General features: G+C 32.5%; 1 protein-coding gene across 2 annotated transcripts in view; it reads right to left on the minus strand.

Annotated features, from left to right (window-relative positions):
- The window catches only part of LOC119678468 (cubilin-like), a 111,570-nt gene that overhangs the window by 72,452 nt on the left and 16,942 nt on the right, over nt 1-22,176 (minus strand). For both annotated transcript variants that reach the window (XM_038090309.1, XM_038090308.1), the window contains exons 3-4: nt 17,407-17,468; nt 4,369-5,964 (exon numbers count right to left, since the gene is read on the minus strand). In XM_038090309.1, coding sequence (XP_037946237.1) covers nt 4,369-5,956 — 1,588 coding nt within the window. In that variant the 5' untranslated portion in view covers nt 5,957-5,964; nt 17,407-17,468. The remainder of the gene's footprint in view (nt 1-4,368; nt 5,965-17,406; nt 17,469-22,176) is intronic.

The raw sequence follows: 22,176 nt of genomic DNA on the forward strand, positions 1-22,176 counted from the left end.
AAAAATAATATATTAAGAATAAAAAACCCAACATTTGCTAGAATGCCAATTAAGGCATGGCATAGAGACGTTGTTAGTAATATTAACAACTAATGGCGTAAAAAATGAAACAGAATTTTATTCAAAGAAATGGTGCAAATAATGTAAAATCCACAAGAGTGTATGAATGTGAAGTCAAGTATTGGTAATTTGCTTAAAAAATGTAAATAAACGGAAACCCGCCGCATTATTTTTAGTTGCAAAAGCATTGTATTGAGACCCATTAACTTGGATGCCACATATTGACAAAATTACCGGGTTGAAATTTATTTCCGAAATTAAACAGAAAAAATTGTATAGGTTTTAAATTGAATATTCTTTTTGCATTCTGCTTGACTCAAAAAATCTTTCTTCTAAATTTTCTTCCATTTCCAAATAAGAAAAATGAAAACGAACAGAGTTTATTAATTTTTTGACACTAACACCTCAACTAAGCTGGTTCCTGCCTCTTCCACATGGCAAAATGGTAAAAGTTTTTGATGTGAAAACAAACTTTTTCATTGTTTTTCGTCATTTGTTTCAAAATTGTTGTCTTGTTTGTGTTGATGAAGGTGAGGACTTTACTCCAATTTTTGTTTTAATTCATTAGTGAGAAACTTTTTCACTGGCTAATTGAAAAAAAAATCTACCACCTATCGCCTACCGTTGTGCCTTTCCTATCCGAAGCGTAGGGTTCAAAACGTAAATGAAGCAAAAATGATTTTTATATTTTGTTGAAAAAGGGAAAGTTTCCCTTATAAAAATAAAGTTTACCATTTTTGTATAATCATATCCGTCTTATATACATTGAAGTTGCAAAAGTTTGTCGGCTGTAATCAAATTTTGAAGAATTCTAAGGATTTCGGCATGAGTTTAATTTTATGGAACGACCTATCTGCAGAAACAATTTCAACACGATTTATAATGAATATGTGGATGAAATTTGGCTTAATGCTCAAAGTGACAAACAAATAATACATCAAATATTTTTACAGGATTTGTTTTAATTAAGAATTCGAATTATATGTGACATATTAATTAAAAGTACTTATATTGCCTTACATTTATTGCAGGTATACAATGGAATATCATTAATTTCAACACTTTGCACAAGTTGATGTAGATACTGAAAAAAACTCAACTAAGATATGAACTAAATAGCGACAGGTATAACAACCAATGCTTATTTATAATCACCTATTGAACTTCTTTGGATGCTTGGAATGCTGTAGAGAGATTCGCTGAAAATGTGTTAAAAATCAGGAAGATATTTCTCGCCACAGACGAACATGAGTAAGCAAAGATTATGCCGAAGTCTGGACGCAGACTATTAGCAAGCAAACAAACCGTAACCTTCCCGAAGTAATACGAATGTGGTCCCGGAAGATCTTCCTGATAAAGAGGTATGATGTTTTAGTCGATAAAAGTCTGGCATACCGATATCATGACGATGGTACTGACGGCCAAGCCACCCAGGAAAAAAATAAAAAAATACTTTATTGTATTTGCTGTTACTAATTAGAACTAACGCGTATACAACTATATAATCCTTATAAATCCTTATAAATTGTTGTACTTTTAAATCTCCACGCTTTAAAAATTTCCTTATTTTTACCTAACATTTCCTTTCAAAGATTCCTTGCAACTGTCATCTGTCAACCTTGATGCTGCAAATGTCAATCATTTCATTAACTGCTACTGCCAACAGTTAGACGAAAGTTGATTAATAACTATGTTTTGCGACAGGCAAACAGGAAATGGGCTCGTATTTCCTTAGCAGCTTGGTCAAACCCTACTTGGCGCTACTCCAAAGGTAGAGCTTCCGACTTGGTACATAAAAGTACATCGGAATTACATAGGTTAATATCTGTCCTAACGGAACATTTGACTATAAGTATGGAGCTACGATACGTTTGGCCTACCCTGTCATATCTCCTGTAGTAGATATCTACTATCGCTTGAACACGTTACACCATCTGCTATGTCTATGTCCAAGCATGTTTAGAACCAGAACCAGGAGTCATTAAGGTTTGAAAGCAAAGCATAATATTTTTAACGTCTACATAGATAAGATAGTAAGTGTAATTGAAGCCAACGTTCACTGTGCTGAGTAGTCCTCGGAATTTCTTGAAAGTATTCGCTGTTAATAAAGAGATAGGAATTATTTGCTTGGGGCAAATAGCTAACTGTAAAATAAACTTGATTAATTAATGAAGAGTAATATCTTTACAAAGTGTATCTTCTGAAACTGACTCTTCTTGGTTAAAACGTATCTAGTATTTGTGAACGAAACATCACCTGCAGTGAAAGACAAGTGCAAAAAAATGTATTAAACCGCGTATCAAGAAAACCCTAAGTTTCTCCTTTAATTCTGTCCAGCTCTCGAACGAAATTCTTTAAGTTTTGATGGCTACCAATTTTGAAGGTCTGAACGTCGTCTCTTACGTTGTAGTAAAGTATTTTATAAAATGTGCACATATTGACAATGACAAACATACGTCTTAAGTAATATGTGTTATTATCAACAGCAGTTAGGGACGCTTATCTCTTATCTCTACACATTTATGAATCTATGCTTGGTTGCAACCAGCTAGTACTATTTACCTCCTTTTCTATTCGATAAATAGAAATATTATTATAAGTACTAATAAAATATAAGTATGCAAGTCTGCATAAATTAACAAACTCACAAATACAAATACGTTTCTCACCTGCTGCAGCAAATGGGTAAATTCACAAGAATGGAGTTTCTTGTAAATATTTTGTCCGTTTGTCAATATAATCACTTTGTTAATATAATTAAGTTTATCACACAATTACGTATGAAATCCTTTAAATATTCCCACATTTAATTTCCATTTGAACGCTTAATTTACTTTCCCAGATCTATGCATATTTAATAGGACACACATGAAGTGAAAAACCCATCAAGGATATTAAATTAATGAAATCTATTAATCAATTTTAAACAAATTATTTTAAAATAATTAAGCCATGTCAGAATGTCTGTGTAGCCACAGTATTTGAATTAATTCCATTTACTTCTAGTAGAACTAAAAGACGAAGAAAATGAAATGCAGGGTTGTTAACACAAGTATAGCGTAACAATCCATAAACCAGACTGAGGATATACCCAAGTAGAGAAATTCTTCTCATCCAAATTAAATAACAAAATCGACTGTGCTGATGACATTCAAAACTGCTTCAATCTGTCAATGTGATGCCTCTCTGCCGTTCTGCCTCTTGCTGGGCCTGTTTGCTGTTGAGTATCGGGTAAATGTGGTAATGTGGCTTTAACCCATGCAAGTGGGTTTATGTGCTTACACAACTCAAATTTAATTTCAAAATTTACACAATGCAATGAATTTGCAGATTTTCCCATTTATTTTTCTAGCTGAAATTTAACTGTGGGTGCTTCAAATGTTTATTTACGAGTGTTGTGAAATTTTTCAAATGATGTGTGAGTACACATCCTTTAATAAAATATTTTGTACAGCCACATTTTGTTTGTTACGCTAAAACTATTATAAATAGCAAAATGAAGTTGTTAACAATTCTCCTCAGTTCCACTTCAGTCAAGCTGTTAGTGTTTTACATGAAGTGAATAACGGATACTTTTGGTATACGTATACCAATTACTTAAACATTTATTGTAAGTAAAAGAAAAATATATATAACACTTCTTCTGATAAATAGGACTATGGCAATATTTTCGTAATCCATACAAGATCATAAAGTAGACAAGAGTATTCTGATTAAAGACGCGACGCTTAAAATTCGTCACTGTGAATGATAAAAGCGATCACGATGTAGAATGCAATCGAAAAGATTGTGAAGGCGATAGGACATTGCTGTCGCTATGACTAAAATAATAAAAAAAAGGACGTGGAAACATAAAATATATATGTAGTTTGGACTGCATAAAATATAGGAATATAAAAGTTATATAAGTTATCTTAACATCTCGACAAAATTTTTGAGGTCATCACAATGGGCAATACATACCTCCGAGTGGAAGTGCTAACAAGGGTCAGTACGCGCCTTCCGAACCTAACCTACCTTAACTTACACTTATAATAGTAAAATGAAAATGTGTCTTAAAAGGATAGTACTTTACAGGGACTACACACTTCGATATTTTATGTTCAGTCGATTCTTTGAATTACATTGGTGAACTCTCTTATTAAATAACAAATAATGCAACTACCTTATATATCATAGTACAACAATAGTAATCATCGATATTGGACTGTAGTTGTAGGTTATTTTTTTAAGAAATGTACAGGGACATAAAATTAATTATGATTGATGAGGTGAGACACAATTAAGTATTAAGTTTATTGCACTCACCTGCATAAAATAGAGGCAGCATATTAAAGATGATAAGAAGTGAGAAAAGAGCGCGTCCAAATTTTTGCAAATCCGAAAATATATTGAAAGTTTTCTCAGTAACCAATTGTAGTGTAGACAAAGGTCTCGTGCGATTGCTATCCTCGTCAGTTTTTCTTCCGTTGTCAATAGATTCTTCGCGTTTTTGGCAATTGTTGCAGTCATTAGTTGCTGTAAAAAATGTTCGTTGTTTCGATATAAAAGTTGTATTTGGTTTTGTGTTGCTTGATGTTGCTGATTGCTTAGCAACATTTGCGGCTGCTGTTCTGGCATTACAGTTTGCATTGGTTTTGCGATTTCTGGAAGCATTAAGTGATTGTTTATTAATTGCATGTTGCTCGCTTGCATGCACAGTTGCTCGGCAACATGTTGCAAAATTTTGGCAGCTTTTGTATAAGGAGACTTGTGTTGCAGTTTGTTGCTTATGCGATACGTGTATCCCTGTAGTAAATTTGTTGCTGTCTTTAGCAGTAGTTTGGCAACAATAGCAGACCGGCCAATGGCTTGAGGCGGTTGCGTAAACAGTATTATTAATTGTTTTGTTGTTGACAGTTGCGTTTTCTCTTTCTTTGTGAGCACCATTTTTTTGTAGTTTATTAAAATCAGTGCTGCAGCTGTTGCTCTTAGCTGCTGTTGCTTGCTTTGTATAGGAATCCAACATTGTTTCATTTGTGTTTGCAATATGTTTGTCATTGTTATTGTTGTTGTTGTTGTTATTGTTGATGATGTTGAGTGCATAATCACTTGTTGTGTTATCCTGTGCTTGCATCCTTTTTGGGTTGTTTTCTTTTCCTCGTTGCTGTTGTATTTGTGTTGCATGCTTTCCGTAATGCGTACCTTTCTGATATCCGTTTTTTCCGAGGTGCCACACGGATGCCTGTGCATCATCTGTGCTTTGTGTTGGTAGTTGCATCCATTCTGCTTGATTTTGTTGCAAATATTTGTGTTCCTGTGTCGATTTCGTAGGTGTAGAATTTGACACAGTTTTCCATGTTGCTTCAACGGTTTCAACGGTGAAAACCTCGCATATATTATTATTCCTTGGTTTTCTTTCCTTTTGAAATTGTGGGTGCTTTTCCCGTTCTTCTTCCTGTATTTGTAGTTGTTGTTGTAGTTGTTGGTGTTGTTGTAATTGTGTAATCTGATGATGTTTTGTTCTGTGCTGTGTCTTTTCTGTTTCCTTTTGCTCCTCAGGGTCACATGCAATCGGGGCAGTTGTAATGATGCTTGAAGAATGTGGCTGTTTGTTTTCCAGTTTTTCAGTTTGGGCAGAAATGTTATTCTTGCTGCTGGGCTTTGATGGCAATGACGATTTTTTTTCAGCAAATTGCTTCCGGCCGATGTCAAGCAATTCTTTGCTTTGCTTTTCAAGCAAATATAGGATTTGTTGTTGTTGCTGTTGTTGCTGTTGAGATTTCGATAGTATTTCGAAAGTTCCGGATTTGAATCCGTTAATTTGTTCGATAGTTGATTGTGTGATAGTTGCCTTTGTTGTAATTGTTGATGTAGTTGCTGTGTTATCGAATTGTAGTATCTGTGATGAGGCCATGTTGTGCCCTAAAAAATAAAAAAACGATAACATTATTTTAAACTAATTTTTTCTGCTCAAAACGAGAAACGAGGAACGAGAAATGAAATAAAGATTTGTTTAAAGCGTTAAAATGATGAATTAGCTTAATAATGCAACCCAAAAAATGGAATCCTTTAAAACTATTTTTATATATGCGTAAATATTGGAATATGTGTGTTAGTTTATCAGACTAACACATTCACCCTTAATATCCTTAAGCCAAATGTGTTAGGGTTGTGCTCTTAAGGAAGAAAAAAATTGGTGAGTGTGCAAAAGAAAAGCCAATGTTATTGTTACAATTTGGAAATTGGGTTTTCAATTTTCATCTGCGTTCCTTTATTAAATTTGGTCAATGTTAGTGCGTTGTGTGTCTGCTTTCATTTATGAGGATTTCAATTTCATCCTTTTTATCTTCGAATGCTAGTTGGACTTATTGTTTTCATACTTTTTGGTTCACAGCTTAGAGTGGCTATTATAAATAAAAAACCAATAAAATTATTTTTTCTTTTTGGCAAAATAACACCAAAATAAAATAATCAATTCATAAATAAGATCGAATTACAATTTTTTAATTTAAGTATTATTTTTTTTGCAAAACCCCAAAAACGCTAATGTGTTTTAAAAAGTTATAATTATTTCAGGTGTTTAGGGGAAATCAATATATTGTTCTAACTAATTTTCTTGTAATAAAAGGTATTGGTTGACAATCTAAGCACTAGGAATCATTTATGATAAAATGTAATATCATTTAAAAAAAATGTTCATCTTCTTCAACTTTTTTATCGTCTTCATATAGGAATACTCATAACTGAACTTACAAATTACAAAAAATGAAAAAAAAAATTAAATTGAAATTTGTGACGATTGACTTAAAAGACGTGAAAGATAATATGGTATAATGGCATCAAAAAAAAAAAAACTTAAAAAATAAGTTTTAATTTTTCAAAGAAATAATTCGTTATTTACCACTATCTATAATTTTATAATACACATTGCAACACATTGGGAATCTTTTTACCAAGTACAATATTAGATATTATGTTCTTTGTACTGAATCGATCAATACTGACTCGTACTGGCTTATGACTGGTTCATTGGGATTATATGATTCTGTAATGTAAAAGGCATATCTGCTTCTTCCGTGTTTATCCTGAACTGTTTATGTGATACTACATACTTCTGCCACTACATCACAAATGTTTGCTTTAGGCATAATGCTGTATCCTGACTCCCAGTTATCGTTGATATGAAGCTGCTTGCTACCACACTAAGAGATAAATGATTACAGAGGAGACATTTCGACTTCAACTTTCCAGATATTATTTTAGAGTAGATTTTATCCTTTTACCAAGTTGAGCAATATATTTAAGAATTTACTTTCGACAGTAACGTTAACGTTATTTATTAACTCAAGAGTGTTTTTTGAACAGCTAAATTGTAAGTGGAGCTAGCTAGGTATATTCCATTACAATGCAATTCTTAACACAATTACTGGGTTTTGAAAATAAGTATTTTTGATTTAGATTGAATTTGAATAAATTTCTATTATAAAGATATATAATTGTAATTAATACTTTAGGTATTGTTCTGATATTTTAACGTTTCAACAACCTAAGACAAATGTTGGAAGTACTCCATATAAGAAAATAATGGCAGTTTACCCAAAAAATATACTTTTGCTTGGACGTTTTTTTTGATAGGATTAGGAGAGATCCTGTGTAAAATGATTCACCAAAGCACATAAGCAGCAAAACTCTATGAAAAGAATATGCCAAATCTATTCATTTGGAAATTTTTGTTTTAAATTATAGGTAATTGGCAGTGCAGGTAATCGCTGGTAGCAACTGGAAACTGCAAAGTACAAAGTGCTCCCGGTCAGTATATAGATCAGATTGGTTGTTTAAGAGTTGGTTCCTATTAAGTGGGTAAGAACTATTACAATAACAGGCTTTCTTACTTACTTCCACCGTATTACTTTTAATTTATTTAATAAACAAAAAGAAACTCATCATATTTTAAATCAAACGTCACTTATAAGCTTTAAAAGTTTAGAGTATCCGGTTTTAAGTTAAAATTTTTTGGATAAAATCTATCTTCAATGTTTGGCGAAAGCTTATAAATCTATGAGCGTGATATTACGGTCTTTGTAAAAGTTTAAATAACATCAGTTAAAAATAAGATGTCGCAAGTCGCGAACAGCTTTTCAAAGCTTTTGCTCAAGTGGACCATCAAAAGGTTCGCAACAAAAGTTTCATTCAGCAAATCATATAGCTTTATTATATATTTTGATAGCATACATAGTTATGTTATTAACAGAAACTAAAACAATTCTGTTAAAGCAAGCAAGAACAGAACATGTATCTGGAATTGTTGTTTATGTGGCGACTTTGGTAGGTAAAGGAAATTGTTGCTAATTTTTTTAATTTATTTTTTTTTTATTTTAAATGAAAAGTGTTTACCCATTGCAGTCAGAACGTAAAGTTTGTTACTGCTAACGAACTTTCACCAAAAACAGATATGTTTCTATATTTTAGCTGTTAACAGTTGCTAACATATGACTGGAAATGTTAACAGAAACTTCTACCAGATGAAACGAATCTTATAATATTTGCAAATTGCAGAGCACATAAGTTACAGAATTTCAAAAATGTCTAAAATATGGCAATCTCGAATAGACCTTAGATGAGTATGAGGTCTTAGTGAAATGAAGCTCTGTAAACTTAGTTGATTTATTGTGACAATCTCAAAGAGATACCTAAAGTTTTCACGAATTGTACTTAGTTTATATTTTAATCAAAGATTTTATAGCAAAAATATATTTTGAGCTTTATAATTTTAATTGATTACCAATTATTTTGTTTTGTGCCATTATGTGAATAGAATGAAGCTTTTAAAATGTTAATAACATTAATTTTTCTATAAATATTTCTTCTTCTTCTTTAATATTTGAAAGTTTTCAGTATGTGTTCGAAATTACTTTTATAACCGCTATTCTTTTATTTTTATACTTTATTTATTTATTTATACTGTTTTATACTGCTTTGTATAGTATTGTTTCGAGTTCTAAAATCCATACCACCAATATCAAGAGCGTTAAAAAGCTTTCTTATGGCTTTTTCATTCAAGTGGAACAAAAAGCTTTTGTTGTGTTGCATTTAATTGCCAATCAAATTCGAGTCCTTTTGTTTAGTCAGAATGAGTTAATAGTTTTTAAATTTAAATTTGTCTACTTTTTAAATAATGTGAGATTGTCTTTTCAGTAGATTTTATTTTGTTATACATTTAATAATATCGCACTGATACCATATAAATTTTAAGATTCGATTAGATTCTACAGCTATTTACATAGTAAGGCTTATTCCTGGGTCCAAATCTAAAAGTTCATATAACATGATTTCCTTTCTTAATTTCTATTTTGCAAACCATCTTAATTATTTAGTGAGTTTTGTAACTTTCGCATTGGATTACTGACAAGACTTCGTACCATATTTGTCTCCAGACTGAACAGGTTATATAGTCAAGAAATTATAAGACCAAAACAATAATATACCAAAGAATGTACACCCTACTTTTCTCCTTGTCAACGCAGTTTAGATAAAAGCTTGGAGTTGCCAAAATTAGCCATTCGAACATGTACTTTCTAGACAGTGTTGTGTTCCTTCTCCTAGTTTTATATAGACTGAGGTCCTACTTCTACTGTGGAATTTATTTTAGTGTTTGGGATAAATCAATTCAGCATTTCAGTATTACAGTTTCTTTTAACCAACTTGTGCTAGTTTTACGGACGAAATTCTATATTTTCAGACAATTTAGCAATATTAAAGACATATCTGCTCTTACCTTGTATATTGTATATTTTTTGTCATAATATAATATTAATAATTTTATGTCCTGGTACGGAGTTATTATTAATGCGATGCTGTTTCGATTCAGACACCTTTCCTCGATTTTATTTCAACGTGTCTATTTGTGAATATATCAATATTCATTCATATATTCATATTCTCCAAAATCTATTTTACCATTACTTGTATTGCCAGAATTTTAGCTTGGAAGGTATTTTAATGGTTGTGAATTCAGATTTGCATATCAAACTCAGTTAATTCGTTCCTTTGTTGCTCGAGTTTCGGCTTGATGTAATGGTCAAGAATTCAGTCTATTACGAGACAAGATTCGGAAAAATTACCATTTTGTTTTGATCCATTAGTAAATATTTTGCTATAACAATCGAACAGAATCGAATCCTTTGTCGATGCTTTGGTACTAGTATAACTGCTATAACTACTATTAGCAGTAGCGAAGAATGAACAAATGAAAATGATGGATCTCCCATATTTGTCTTATATTGTCATTTTAAAAGTTTTATATAAAAGTATGCGTGTTGTTCTTGACTTTTATTAAGTGATTACCCTTACCACTCTTACTATCATTTAACGAATACTTTTGCTACTCTTCCTATAACTTTAACACTATAACTGATGATTTGAGCTCCGTTAAGCACAAAACATCAGCTACAAATATAAGTTTATCTTACTTAAGGCTCCCTTATAAATTTAGAACTACAGAATAAATAAATATTTTAAGAATGTGTTCCCACTCTACATCAAAAACGACCAAAGTAGAAGAATTGTTCATAAATTTGCAACAAGAAATGTTAACAAACCAATTTGCATGCATTAAAATACCAGAAAAGCAACTTTCCTGAAGCTGAGGGAACATTAATTTGACCATAAGAAATGAAACTGCTTCGGTACATGCAAACTGCTGTACTCAGCACATATTTTCTAATTAAACACTTACTCCATATCCGGCATGACAGACACTGCCAACCGACAACTAATTTCCTTTATCTTCCATTATATACTCATATTTGAAGTGCTACGATGGTATTTGCCAAGGTGCCATTTGAATTCGAATGTGGAAAATATACTGACAATGTGTAAAAAAATCGCCCGAAAGCATTCATAATATACGTCAGTTAATAAATTGGCTCATCCTTGTTCCATGCAGTCATTAATCTCCCATTTAGTGTGATTACCTAGTATGTAAATGTGCACACTCGGTACTCTAAATCTAAATTACGAATAATAATTTGTGTTGGCAGCTCCGGTAGCATCTCCACAATCAAATTACGTACTTTCAATCAAAAAATTTTGTGCAAAAACAATCGCCTTCACACACCAGCTCATCTTTTCTATATCCACATGAGTTGGCCAATTCGCAGATGCACACACAACAACAAAACGGCTTATGCTTTTGTCGTTGTGTGTTGTGCATGTGGTTGCGCATAAATGATACGAACGAATCGCTGATGCGTGCGTACACCGGTGCGTATACTTGCTTTTCTGTCGCTCAGTCTCTGCAGCTTCTGCAGTTTCGGCGTTTTTGTTTGTGGTCTGCTTTTTGACAGGCTTTCAATGCTGTGACTGTGACTGTGACTGTGTTAGTGCAGCAGTTGACAGCCGTAGAATGCAATTATCATGCAATTTTGTAAGCAAATCACTTGCGCTACTGACGTTTGACACAATTTGCATGAGTTGATGTTTATGCTCTATGCCCTCTTGTGGCTTTTCCAGTGCTTTTGTGCATAAGTTTTTGAATGAAATTATTTCAAATTCTCAAAAATTCTATACAAATTATACTGTTTTTAATTTTTAATGATTAAAGTATTTAAAATGCTTTTGGGAGGTCCGATGAGACTAGTTTAAAAAAATATTACAATTTACTTATTGTTAGGATTTTTAAGTCTTCTTCCAAATCAACATAATGTTAAAAGCATTTAACGCATTTTTCAAAACATTAAAATGTGGCCAAACTTACGTTAAGTAAATCTGTCAAAGCGTATTGGAGGACCTGAATAGTATCTAAACGATGTCTTTTCGGTTTCAGGAATAGTCAATAAATTTCATACTGAGTCAAATCAAGTCAACTGGATGGGTAGTCGGCAATGCTAATGGCTATTTTGTCCATAATTCATGCACAATGGCGGTGTTGTGGGCTGATCTCTAATCGTGCAGCAAAAACCAATTGCCGGACTCTTGATATTCCAAAAGAATTCATACAATTTAGGCCTACAATCTTTATAGAACTTACAATCTTTATAATACACTTAGCTGTCAACTAATTACTTCGGATGAATTCACTATGAAAAATTCATTTTAAACGAAGATAAAAATATTGCTAAAAATTAAGCCACTTCTGACTTTAAAGCCGCTCTCTGACGTTTTCAACTCTTATTGAGAACACTATGTTTCATGACTGATATGCATGATTGATTTATTGTGAACTTTTTTAAAATGTTAATTTAAAATGTTATGTTTAACTTTCATTTAGGTAATCCATCAAAGAGAGTGGAACTAAGCGCAAGTAGAATTTTGGATTCAATTAAAATTCAATAGGCTCTGTTTTTCAGTATCTTAGTTTCCTCTAAGCATAAGTCTCGCAAACCAATAGCCGTCGGTTTCGGAAACTTTTTCCGTTAATTTTATTCATAGCGAATTAGTTTTGTAAGAGCTTAGCAGTTATCCTTATGAAGATTCTCAGGATCGCTACGAAATCGGCAAATCCAACAAAAGACTGTGAAGGAAACATGCACCTGCTTCCATACACATTTTTTGGCATTTCCTACGTTTTTGTGCCACTTCAGTTAAATAATAAAACAGATTATAATATTCGTTCTTTGTTCCATATTATTTTTTTCGACCATTGGGTCTTATAGGATTTGGGACTGAACACATACTTAAATAAATTAATATCTAGAAAGCGTTGATGGGGGTGAGCAGGATTCTAAACGTTTGCTTGATGAATTATAAATAAATTTTCTATATAATATCAATTACTAGTCCAAATGCGAATTAATAATTATTTTATTATTTATAACAATTTTAGTCTATTATGTATAATAAATTTATAAACACGGAACTAATCATCTGCTAGGTTTGCTAAAAAATTTACTTGGAACTTCTAGATGAGTCAATATGAGAGCCTCTGTTATTGCTACGTCTTTTAATCCAAGGATTGAAAATGTTTTATGAAGAAAAGTATAGAATAGTGCAAGGCTTCTTACAAGAAACACATTATTATCTCTTTTATATCGTTTATGAAGCTGTACTTTTTGCTTTATTCGTTTAGTTAGATACATAAGTACCAGAAGTGGTACTTCTAAATGCATTAGTTGCTTCAGTTCCATATTGCAAGAATTGATTTTTTTTTTGTCTGTCGGTAAGTATTGGTCGACATAGATCCAAATATATAGAAGTTTATATTTACTGCACTAATGCAACTTATTTCATAATTATGGTTAACTCAAAGTCGATTCAAGCTGATAGTCTCTAGCTACCATTGCTGTGTTTTTGTTCTTGCTTTATATGTAACTGACTTCTTTTCATCTATTGCAATGCAGAAATATTTAATTAAATGAATAAATATTCGTTACCTGTTTTGTATGAATTATATAAGATATGATTAATGAATTTATTCATTGATTCATTTACGTATAAAAAAAATAAAAACAATAATCAACAATATTCTGTGGAAGGCACTGAAATATCATATCAATGACTATTCAAAGCATATATTTTTATGGAAATATTGAGTTATAATTCCGTTTTAAAATTATATCTTAAAGCTCTGGAGATTTCAAAATATTTATATGAATTCTGCACACATATCATAATATCTTTTAGTCTTTTTTTATTTTACCCATTTTTTATTTATAAATGTGCAATGCATGAACAAGTGAATACATTACAGAACTCGTAAATCAATTTATTGCAGCTGCAGTGCTACATGAGAGCACTTTGTGCATTGTAAATAGTCTGCACATTTTGCTTATTATTATTTATATTTATTGCATTTTATTTTATTTTTAATTAAAACTGTCCTTTAAATACGAAAATACACACACACACACACACACAAAAGTAAGTTAATTGCATTTTAAATTTATGAGTTTACACAGCATCGGTGCCGAAACTCACAGGGCCAAGCACAGGGCCAGGCACAGGAACAGGCACAGGCACAGGAGTCTTGCCTTTTGCCACGCAATTACAGCGAAAAATTGCAAAAGCAAATGAAACTGAAATGGAAAATTTGAAATGGAAAATGTAAAAAGGAGAGAAAAGTCATTAATAAGTTTTCTAATTATAACTGCAAATCATTTTCAGGGATAATTAGAACTACAATTGCGGATTTGACCCAAAACGGTATTCGCATAAAAGTAGGAATGCATGTTTCAGGCTGGGAAAGAATTTAGATACCACCAAAGTAGAGTATCATTATATGTTGACTCAAAAATATGGTAGAAAATACTATACGTGGGTTACATAAGATTTCATAAGAGAAATCTGGTGTACCTGAAATGAATTGGAAAAAGTGCATCCTGGCAACAACACCCACAAAGGAAGTTCTCCACACACACGCCAAAATTGCATAACTTAAAGTTCCACGTCACTATCTCACTCTATGGGACTGTCTTTTTGTTTTTGCATTTGCAAATGGATGCATGCCTAAATGCACCCATGCAGACATACTATCCTCAGAGCAGCTTCAAAGGCAATTGCATTCCAGCGAAATTTATACACGTATTTAACCACATTTGTTGCAGTTCTGTCAAAGGCGAAACTTGGAAACTAAAATAAAAAAAGTATCTATGAAACGAAATATGAAATGAAGAAAAATCATTTGGCAGGTAATTTACTTTTATACTATTTTTCACATTTTTTTGACACAATTTCCGTTGAGGAGCCACGAATGCTCGTAACGATGACGTTTCGCTGTGCGTGAAAGATAAACAAGCCCATCAGTGGAGCATCTGTGTGCTACATTGCAGCACACAAAGCGCGCAAGTACATTTCTGTGAGGCATTGAAGTGCCAACATAAATTCCAGCAGAAAGACTCAAAAATTACACAAAAATTAAAACTAGCAAAAATGTTTTGAGAACGATTTTCGGAATACCACAGTACAGCGGCATCAGTGGCTTTAGTAGCATCGGTGGCGTTAGGGGAGTAAGGGACATCAACAGAAAATCAATTTGCAGTTGAAACGCTCTTTGAGGCAGGAGCGTCACTGCTGCTGACTTCACTGTTTTGCATAAAAGTTCTTTGAAGTGGTTTTTGTGTTTGTCCTTAAATTGCGTCCAATTTCAAGTGTTTTTTGAATATTTTATAAATTTCCTTTTTTTTGTTTTTTCATAAAGTCGAGAGTATTTAAGCGTATAAAAACATTTTACAAAACTAAAATCTTTTAAAATTCTGGAATGTAAATAACCGAAAAAATCCACAGTACAAAGAATTGTTGTGGAAGTATGAAGTGTAATCAAAAGATAGTTCCAACTAAATTTGGTGATGAGATTTTAAAAGAAATTTATTTATCAAAGTTTTTGCTTTCAACGATCTGTGAGGATATTATTTCGGGTAAAACAAACTTAAGTTATGTTTACTTCAAGAGAGAAAACTGCAGTCTCAAATCGAGTCTTAATGATATACAAAGATAATAGCAATAGCAAAAAATAGATGACTATTAAACGCATTTCAAAATACTTCAAGTGATGACGTCCTTTATCCAATTTTTCTCTATCTTCAATTTCAATAATATTCTTTTTCAGTTAAATCATCAATTTTTTCATTATTATTTTATTATATATTTTAACTGATTCCTAGGCTTTAATATTAACGATTCTGTCGAACGAGAAAAATTGTAAATATCATAGAACAAAATTTTCAATTTTTAAGAAATGCTTGTTAAAATTCTATATTTTGCTTATAATTTGTTTTATTTGCATGCATACCGACGTACACTAATAAAATATAAGAAAAACTAAAACCCACTACGAAAAAATTGGACAGATGATAAATTTGAATATATATTGATTGGTTGATTGCAGTGGCTAATCAGCAGATTCCTCTCACATAATTATCAATTATTCCCAGTTATAATACCAAATTTATCACAAGAAATTCCTTTAGATAAACTAGTTCCATCCAGACGAGATAGACAGACAGGCACTAAAGAATGCACTTCCCTAAAAATCTGCTTCTTTTCTTCACAAAGCTAGGCAATCACAGAGGAAGTGTGCGATGCTCCCTTCTTTATACAAATTTTCGCAACTTCTATGAATGCTGAACGAAAAACTTAGTTTCTCTCTGAGGAATGTTGAACACCATTGACCTGTATGAACTGTAATTTGTCTGGCAATGTGAACTTGGTCGCTGTTAATAAATTCCCTGCACCTAGGTTTCGTGTATAAGCCTTTATAAGTTTGATAGAGATGCTTCAGATGTTATAAATGACAAAAAATGGATATTAGTTCCTCTCATGATTGTTGCAACGGAAACATACATTGGTACATCTAGGGAAATATTCATGAAAGTAGGGTGGGGTAGGGTGACCAGTCTGATTTAAAGGTGAACGATTAAAGTGTTTTAATTGTCGCTTGGTTGAAAATGGTAAGCTTCTATTGCAGTTACCCAACACACCTCCCTAAACGCTAAGAACTCCTGATAAAGTCTGATAAAGTGCAGTATTTTTAGGTTGCCGAAAAAATTATTTATGTCTGCTAATGGAGAAAATAATCCTGTACATATTTCACAATCCCTGGTAGAATCATCCGTGAAAATTTGTTATAGGGTAGATGGTCTGTTGTAATACTGCGTCAGCTTGGACCCTGACTGCGCTGTTGTAAATGATATCTTAAGTATGGAAATCAGTGGATTAAAATTAAATAACATATTTAGTGCATCTATACGGCACATTCTACAAGTACCTGCGATACTAATACTAACTGTTTGTTGAATAATTGGGAATATAACACTAGCAGAGAAGGAAATCGAAGATTAATTATTGGAAATAAAGTATATTACCGCATATTTAAGTAGTTTGGAAACAGAATTCGGGCTAATTGCTCAGTTTTTATGTATGTTAGTGAGATCTGAGCTCCAAAATAAGAGACACGGAAATTGCATTCCTTTGAAAGAAAAGTACTCAAAAAACACCTAGTCCAGTAAATGACTAAATAAAACAGCGGTATTTAAAGATGCCACTACATTGACGAGTTGCGTGGCTTATGTAAGAAACAGAATATTGAAGTTAGTACATATATAAATTGAAAGATTAAGTCCGCCGGGCCACGTAAACGTAGTAAGGAATAACTACTGACCACGAAAAGTGCTAATTATAAAGAGGTAGAAAAGCAAGACCACGACTTAAATGAATGCACAGAACAGGGATTAGTGGAGACATAAGCACCCGATTCGGGTTGCTCAGCCAAATATACTCGTATATTTAGCCTAAATAGCCTAAAGGGTGTGTCAATATCACTGAATTTAGAAAGTTAGAGGAATGTCTGTTGATAATTTGGTGCAATGGTGCAATTTGATATTATAGTAAATATTGATATACAGGTACTTATCAATATTACAGTCAACTTACCATATCGTCTGCATTAGCGCGTTTGGGTACAACACGTCCTAATCACGATTTTTATGAAGAATCTGTAAATTAAGAAAACGAGTTAATATTTTGTACAAAACATATTTTATTTATTATTTTTAAGAAAAACTCAGATATTAAGGATTATTGATTTATACGTAAAAAAAGTATCTGCAGAGTAATTATGATTTTTTAAGACACGGAATCAAGTGCAAGCTGTTGCAACAGAAAGTTTAAAAACTTACTGAATATAAAATATAAAATTATAAGTGTCGGTTTTATTTAAGTTTTAAACTAAAACTTAAACATTAGTAAATCTAAGAATTGTTTGTTTTTAACTTAAACTGCATTGAAGATTTGCTACGCGATGTTAAGTGCAATCTCGAATGCAGTTTGTGTTTGACTTGCGATGCGCAAAAAAGTTGCATGAGAGCAAATACAAAACAAAGATTCTGATTCGGGGATTCGTATGTCAATATTTTGTCAAGTTTCCTGCTTATTCTTCACTTCACATGCACCAAGAGTTGCATTGAAATGCAGCAAGTGGCTTAAGATGTGTGATAACGGGAGAAAGAAATATCACAGGAACTGTCAAACGAACTCCTGCCAGCTGCAGTGTATGTGCCGCATGTGCAAAATAATTCACACAATGTACAGTTTTTATGGGCACTGAAATTTTATTCATGGAGTGCTCGACTCGAGTTGAGTCGAGTTGAGAGTGTGGAGAAGTTAAGATTATAATTATGTGCTGTGAACAAGTTGATGGGTTGTGGAAGTGCTGCACCGTACTTAGAGCATTTAATTAGAATAAAATGGGTTAAAAGCAGTAAATGTAGAAGTGTATAGTACCAGATTTGGAAGGAGAAGAAATGGAATATTTGTAACAAAATATGCTTAAAAGGAAAACGTTTATGTATTCCACAGTAATGTCAAATGTTGTACTTGTCATGACGTTCCTCCCCTCTAAAAATATTAACATAAATTAAGAACTTCATGGAGAAATTATCCTATTCAAATTAATCACAAAGAATTTTTGCAGGTAAATATGCTTTTAACACATAGCAAATATTTAAATGAATTTATAATCTATATGTTATGTGTAATGTTTCTATATATCGGGTCCATAACTGAAAAATCTGATATTTTTATTGAAAAAAATGCTTTATTCTGATAATTCAGTGAAATGTCATTTAAAATATTGCTCATTAAAAGTTATGACATTCGCTCGTCTTTCGGTAATAGCTTCCTTCAAACGAATCAATTACTTAACAACTCGTTACTGAGTTTCGGAGACTGACGCAGCATATCTCCCCAGACGCCTCTGCTTCGTGTACGCCTTCTCCAGTCTCGTACATCAAGTCCGGTTAGTGCTCCTTAACTACTACTACTGCCAACTACTACTTCAAAAACCTTTTTAGCTGAAGCATCTTCATCCATTCTCACGACTAAGCCATCGAAGCCGCTGGATGTTAATTCGCTGAATAAACGAATCAATCATACTTTGTGTAAAATTTTTCCTTAATAGTTTAAGCTGATTTTAGTAGCTCAGATGCACGAAATCTACCATATCCTACTGAACTTAGTGTTAATAATGTATATGGTATAAGAAAAGTGCTATTAGAAATCTCAACACGTGAATATAAACGTCTGTATGCTGAAGATACTAGCAAGCTGCTTTCAGAAAAAAAGAGAGATAGAGTACGAAAACTGAGTAGTTAAAATATTGAAATAGTTTTGCAAAAAGTCAATGTATCTTCAAACTAATCCTCGACGCGAATTTTTTTAGACTTGCTCACGAGCATATAATGCAAGATCCACTACTAACGACGGGCCATCGACGTAACATTGAGCATATTATGCTTTTGAGGATACACCCAACCAGGTGGATAAGACGTTACCATGTTTTAACAATAAAATATTTATTTTTTATTGAATTTTACAGTTGTTAAAGGAAATATCTCACTTAATTATAGTTTATTCAGTTATTACCGCCCATAAGTGACTGGGCTATTTGTTATCGAATTTCAGTGCTTAAGCTATGTACCCAAGAATCGAGTGTTATATACGGATGACAGGTGTAAAAAACTCTTGAGAAACATATAGGAAATATATAAAAAAAATCAAGATAATTTTATTTTTTGTACAAAATTACAACAAAATATTTGTGTGCTTGCAGTAGAGTTGATATTGGAGTTAAACACACTATATCGACAGTATATAAAAGGATGCGGTACCCGATATTGCAATACCATTATGCATGCGAAGATAACCTCACTATTACAGTGTACAGGAATACCTTTACCCATCACAAAAAAATACGGAAATGGAATAGGAATTCAATTTACATTTACTCAAATTTAAGTAAAAAACCCAACTGTCACAGCGAATGAAACTCCCTTAAAATTGGATTTTTGTGGTATATTGTCAAATTCGCCAGAGCGTGTATATTTCAATTTTAGTCAAATAAAGTGCAGCTTACAATTATAGAAAAATCCTATAAAAAATGGATGCTTTCAGAAGTACAAAATGGTTAAAGTTTTTGTGTATTTGTGTTCAAAGTGGTAAAAAGCAAGTGTTCGTTGGTCGATTAAACGCACATGGAATGAAGTTCTGCGGCAGCCACTGCAACTCCGACTGCAGCAAACTAAAAAATTGTAACAATGAAAGGACAATATTCCACCCAACACCCAAAGGGATACGTTTTGCGAATATTGGAAAATCGCGTTTGAATATTGCAAGAATATAAATTTCGTCACAATTTTTTAATCACTATTTTTTATGCAGTCGCACATATACATCGTGTAGATGGAATATTCCAGAATATTACAGAAAAATGTTCTCCAAAAAAGGGAAATGTTTAAAAATTTTATTCCTGAAAGTGTACGAAAAAAAGTCTCGAAAATCCTTCGATGCTGAGTTTGTGTGGCAAACCAAGTAATCGAAAAATTCAGCTCTATTGAATTTAATAGTGAACATAGTGAGTGGGAACAGCTCAGTTATAATTCATTTTGTTGGTTTTGGAAATCGATTCCACACAAGGAACTTTTACATTTTTAAAAAATTAATCCAGTATTCATAACTGGAAACATTTAACAAATTGAAGCTTTGTTAATTAACAAATATTCAGGTGCTTCGCTTTCACTTAGGGAGATATTCCTTGGTGCTTGCAACAAAAAGAATATTTTTTTATCTTATTTGAAAAAATATTCAATCCACCAAACTCTCAAAAGACAAACTCAAGAAAATATTAAATTATACACCCCTTATTTTAATGCCGAATATGTTCTTATACATAGATGCCTTTTTTCGAAACCGTTTCCAGCTTTTTTTTAGAACACCTTAGTCTTGTGGAATAATTTATCATTCGAAATTCTTCTTATACAGCATGATAAGAATTTCTCTCTATATAACAAGAATTTTTGGTCAAAATCAAATGAATGTAAAATTCCCGTGGCCAATCGTCATGTCACTCCCGTTTGTAGTTGCGTTTTCTTTATTCCTTATTCTTGAAGTACAGTACAGTTCGATGATACTAAAGGGACATAAACCTCACTAAACTCTACTTTTCAGCGTGTACCCGTAGCTGATAGAACACCATCGAATTTGCTTGCTTATCTGGCTTCCAAATGTGACTATGTTGCTAATAGACAACGTCACTAATGCAGAAATGGGGCTCGTCTTGAAATACAGTTTTGCCATAAAAATAAATGAAGTTTTTCTCATCAATACGCTTCTTCACTGAAGTAACGTTAAGTGACGTGTGCCGCTAGCTGATAGATCATCATCGAATTCGTCTTGCTAATCTGCCTTCCAAATGTGACTATGTTGCTAATAGATAACGTGACAATGTGACTATGTTGCTAATAGACAACGTGATTAATGCAGAAGTGAGTCCCGTCTTGAAATAAAGTTTTGCCATTAAAATAGATCAACTTTTACTTATCGACACGCCTCTTCATTAAAGTGATGTTAAAAACTTTGGTCATTTCTTACCATCGTCAATTCTTACTGTATTTGAAAGCTCCGTGTATGATGCTTGTTTAAAATCGACCATAGCATTGATGTATAGTAGGAAAGTTCTTGTAAGAATAAATAAATCGGTATATAAGAGTTTTCACAGACAATTTTATTGGAATTATCTTAATACTCTTTAGCATTCTTGACGGTAGCTTAGCGATCAAAACAGTAAACTGAGAGGCAGTCAATTCGCTTCACCAATTCAGTTAGATCCTACGATTCATGACTGTTTGACAGTTATGGAGCCATTTTAAAATTTTAATGAAAACAGACGATATTTTTAATTAGTCTATATTAAGGATAGTTAAGTACAGGAAAGTGTTAAAAGTGTCAATCTTTTGAAATAAAAAAATGAGAGCATATAGTCACAGTTAGATTTGCTATGTTGGACTTTTACATTTGTGGTATCCGTAATCCGTATAATATGATTATATTTTTAAAGAAAAGTTGCAGGCATGAGTGTACCTAAAGTATATCGAATTGCTCTATCAAATAATCAATCTATATTAGTTTGTTTAGTATAATATTTATGTAATAGTTCATAATAGTTGGTAGAATTTTTTTGTTGCTAAATATTTTGCAACTTGAATTTCAAATTACTTTCGTTATTTGCTCCCACACTCTTAACCAATGCATCAAATTCACTTGCAGCAACTGCAGCTGCTGCAGCAGGAACAGAAGCAGCAGGAACAGAAGCAGCAAGAGCAACTGCAGAGTATAATTTTGCATTGTTTTTGATTTGATGCCATAAAC

The sequence above is a fragment of the Teleopsis dalmanni genome, chromosome 2 (genome assembly GCF_002237135.1).
Source record: "Teleopsis dalmanni isolate 2A chromosome 2, ASM223713v2, whole genome shotgun sequence".
NCBI classification, from domain to species: domain Eukaryota; kingdom Metazoa; phylum Arthropoda; class Insecta; order Diptera; family Diopsidae; genus Teleopsis; species Teleopsis dalmanni.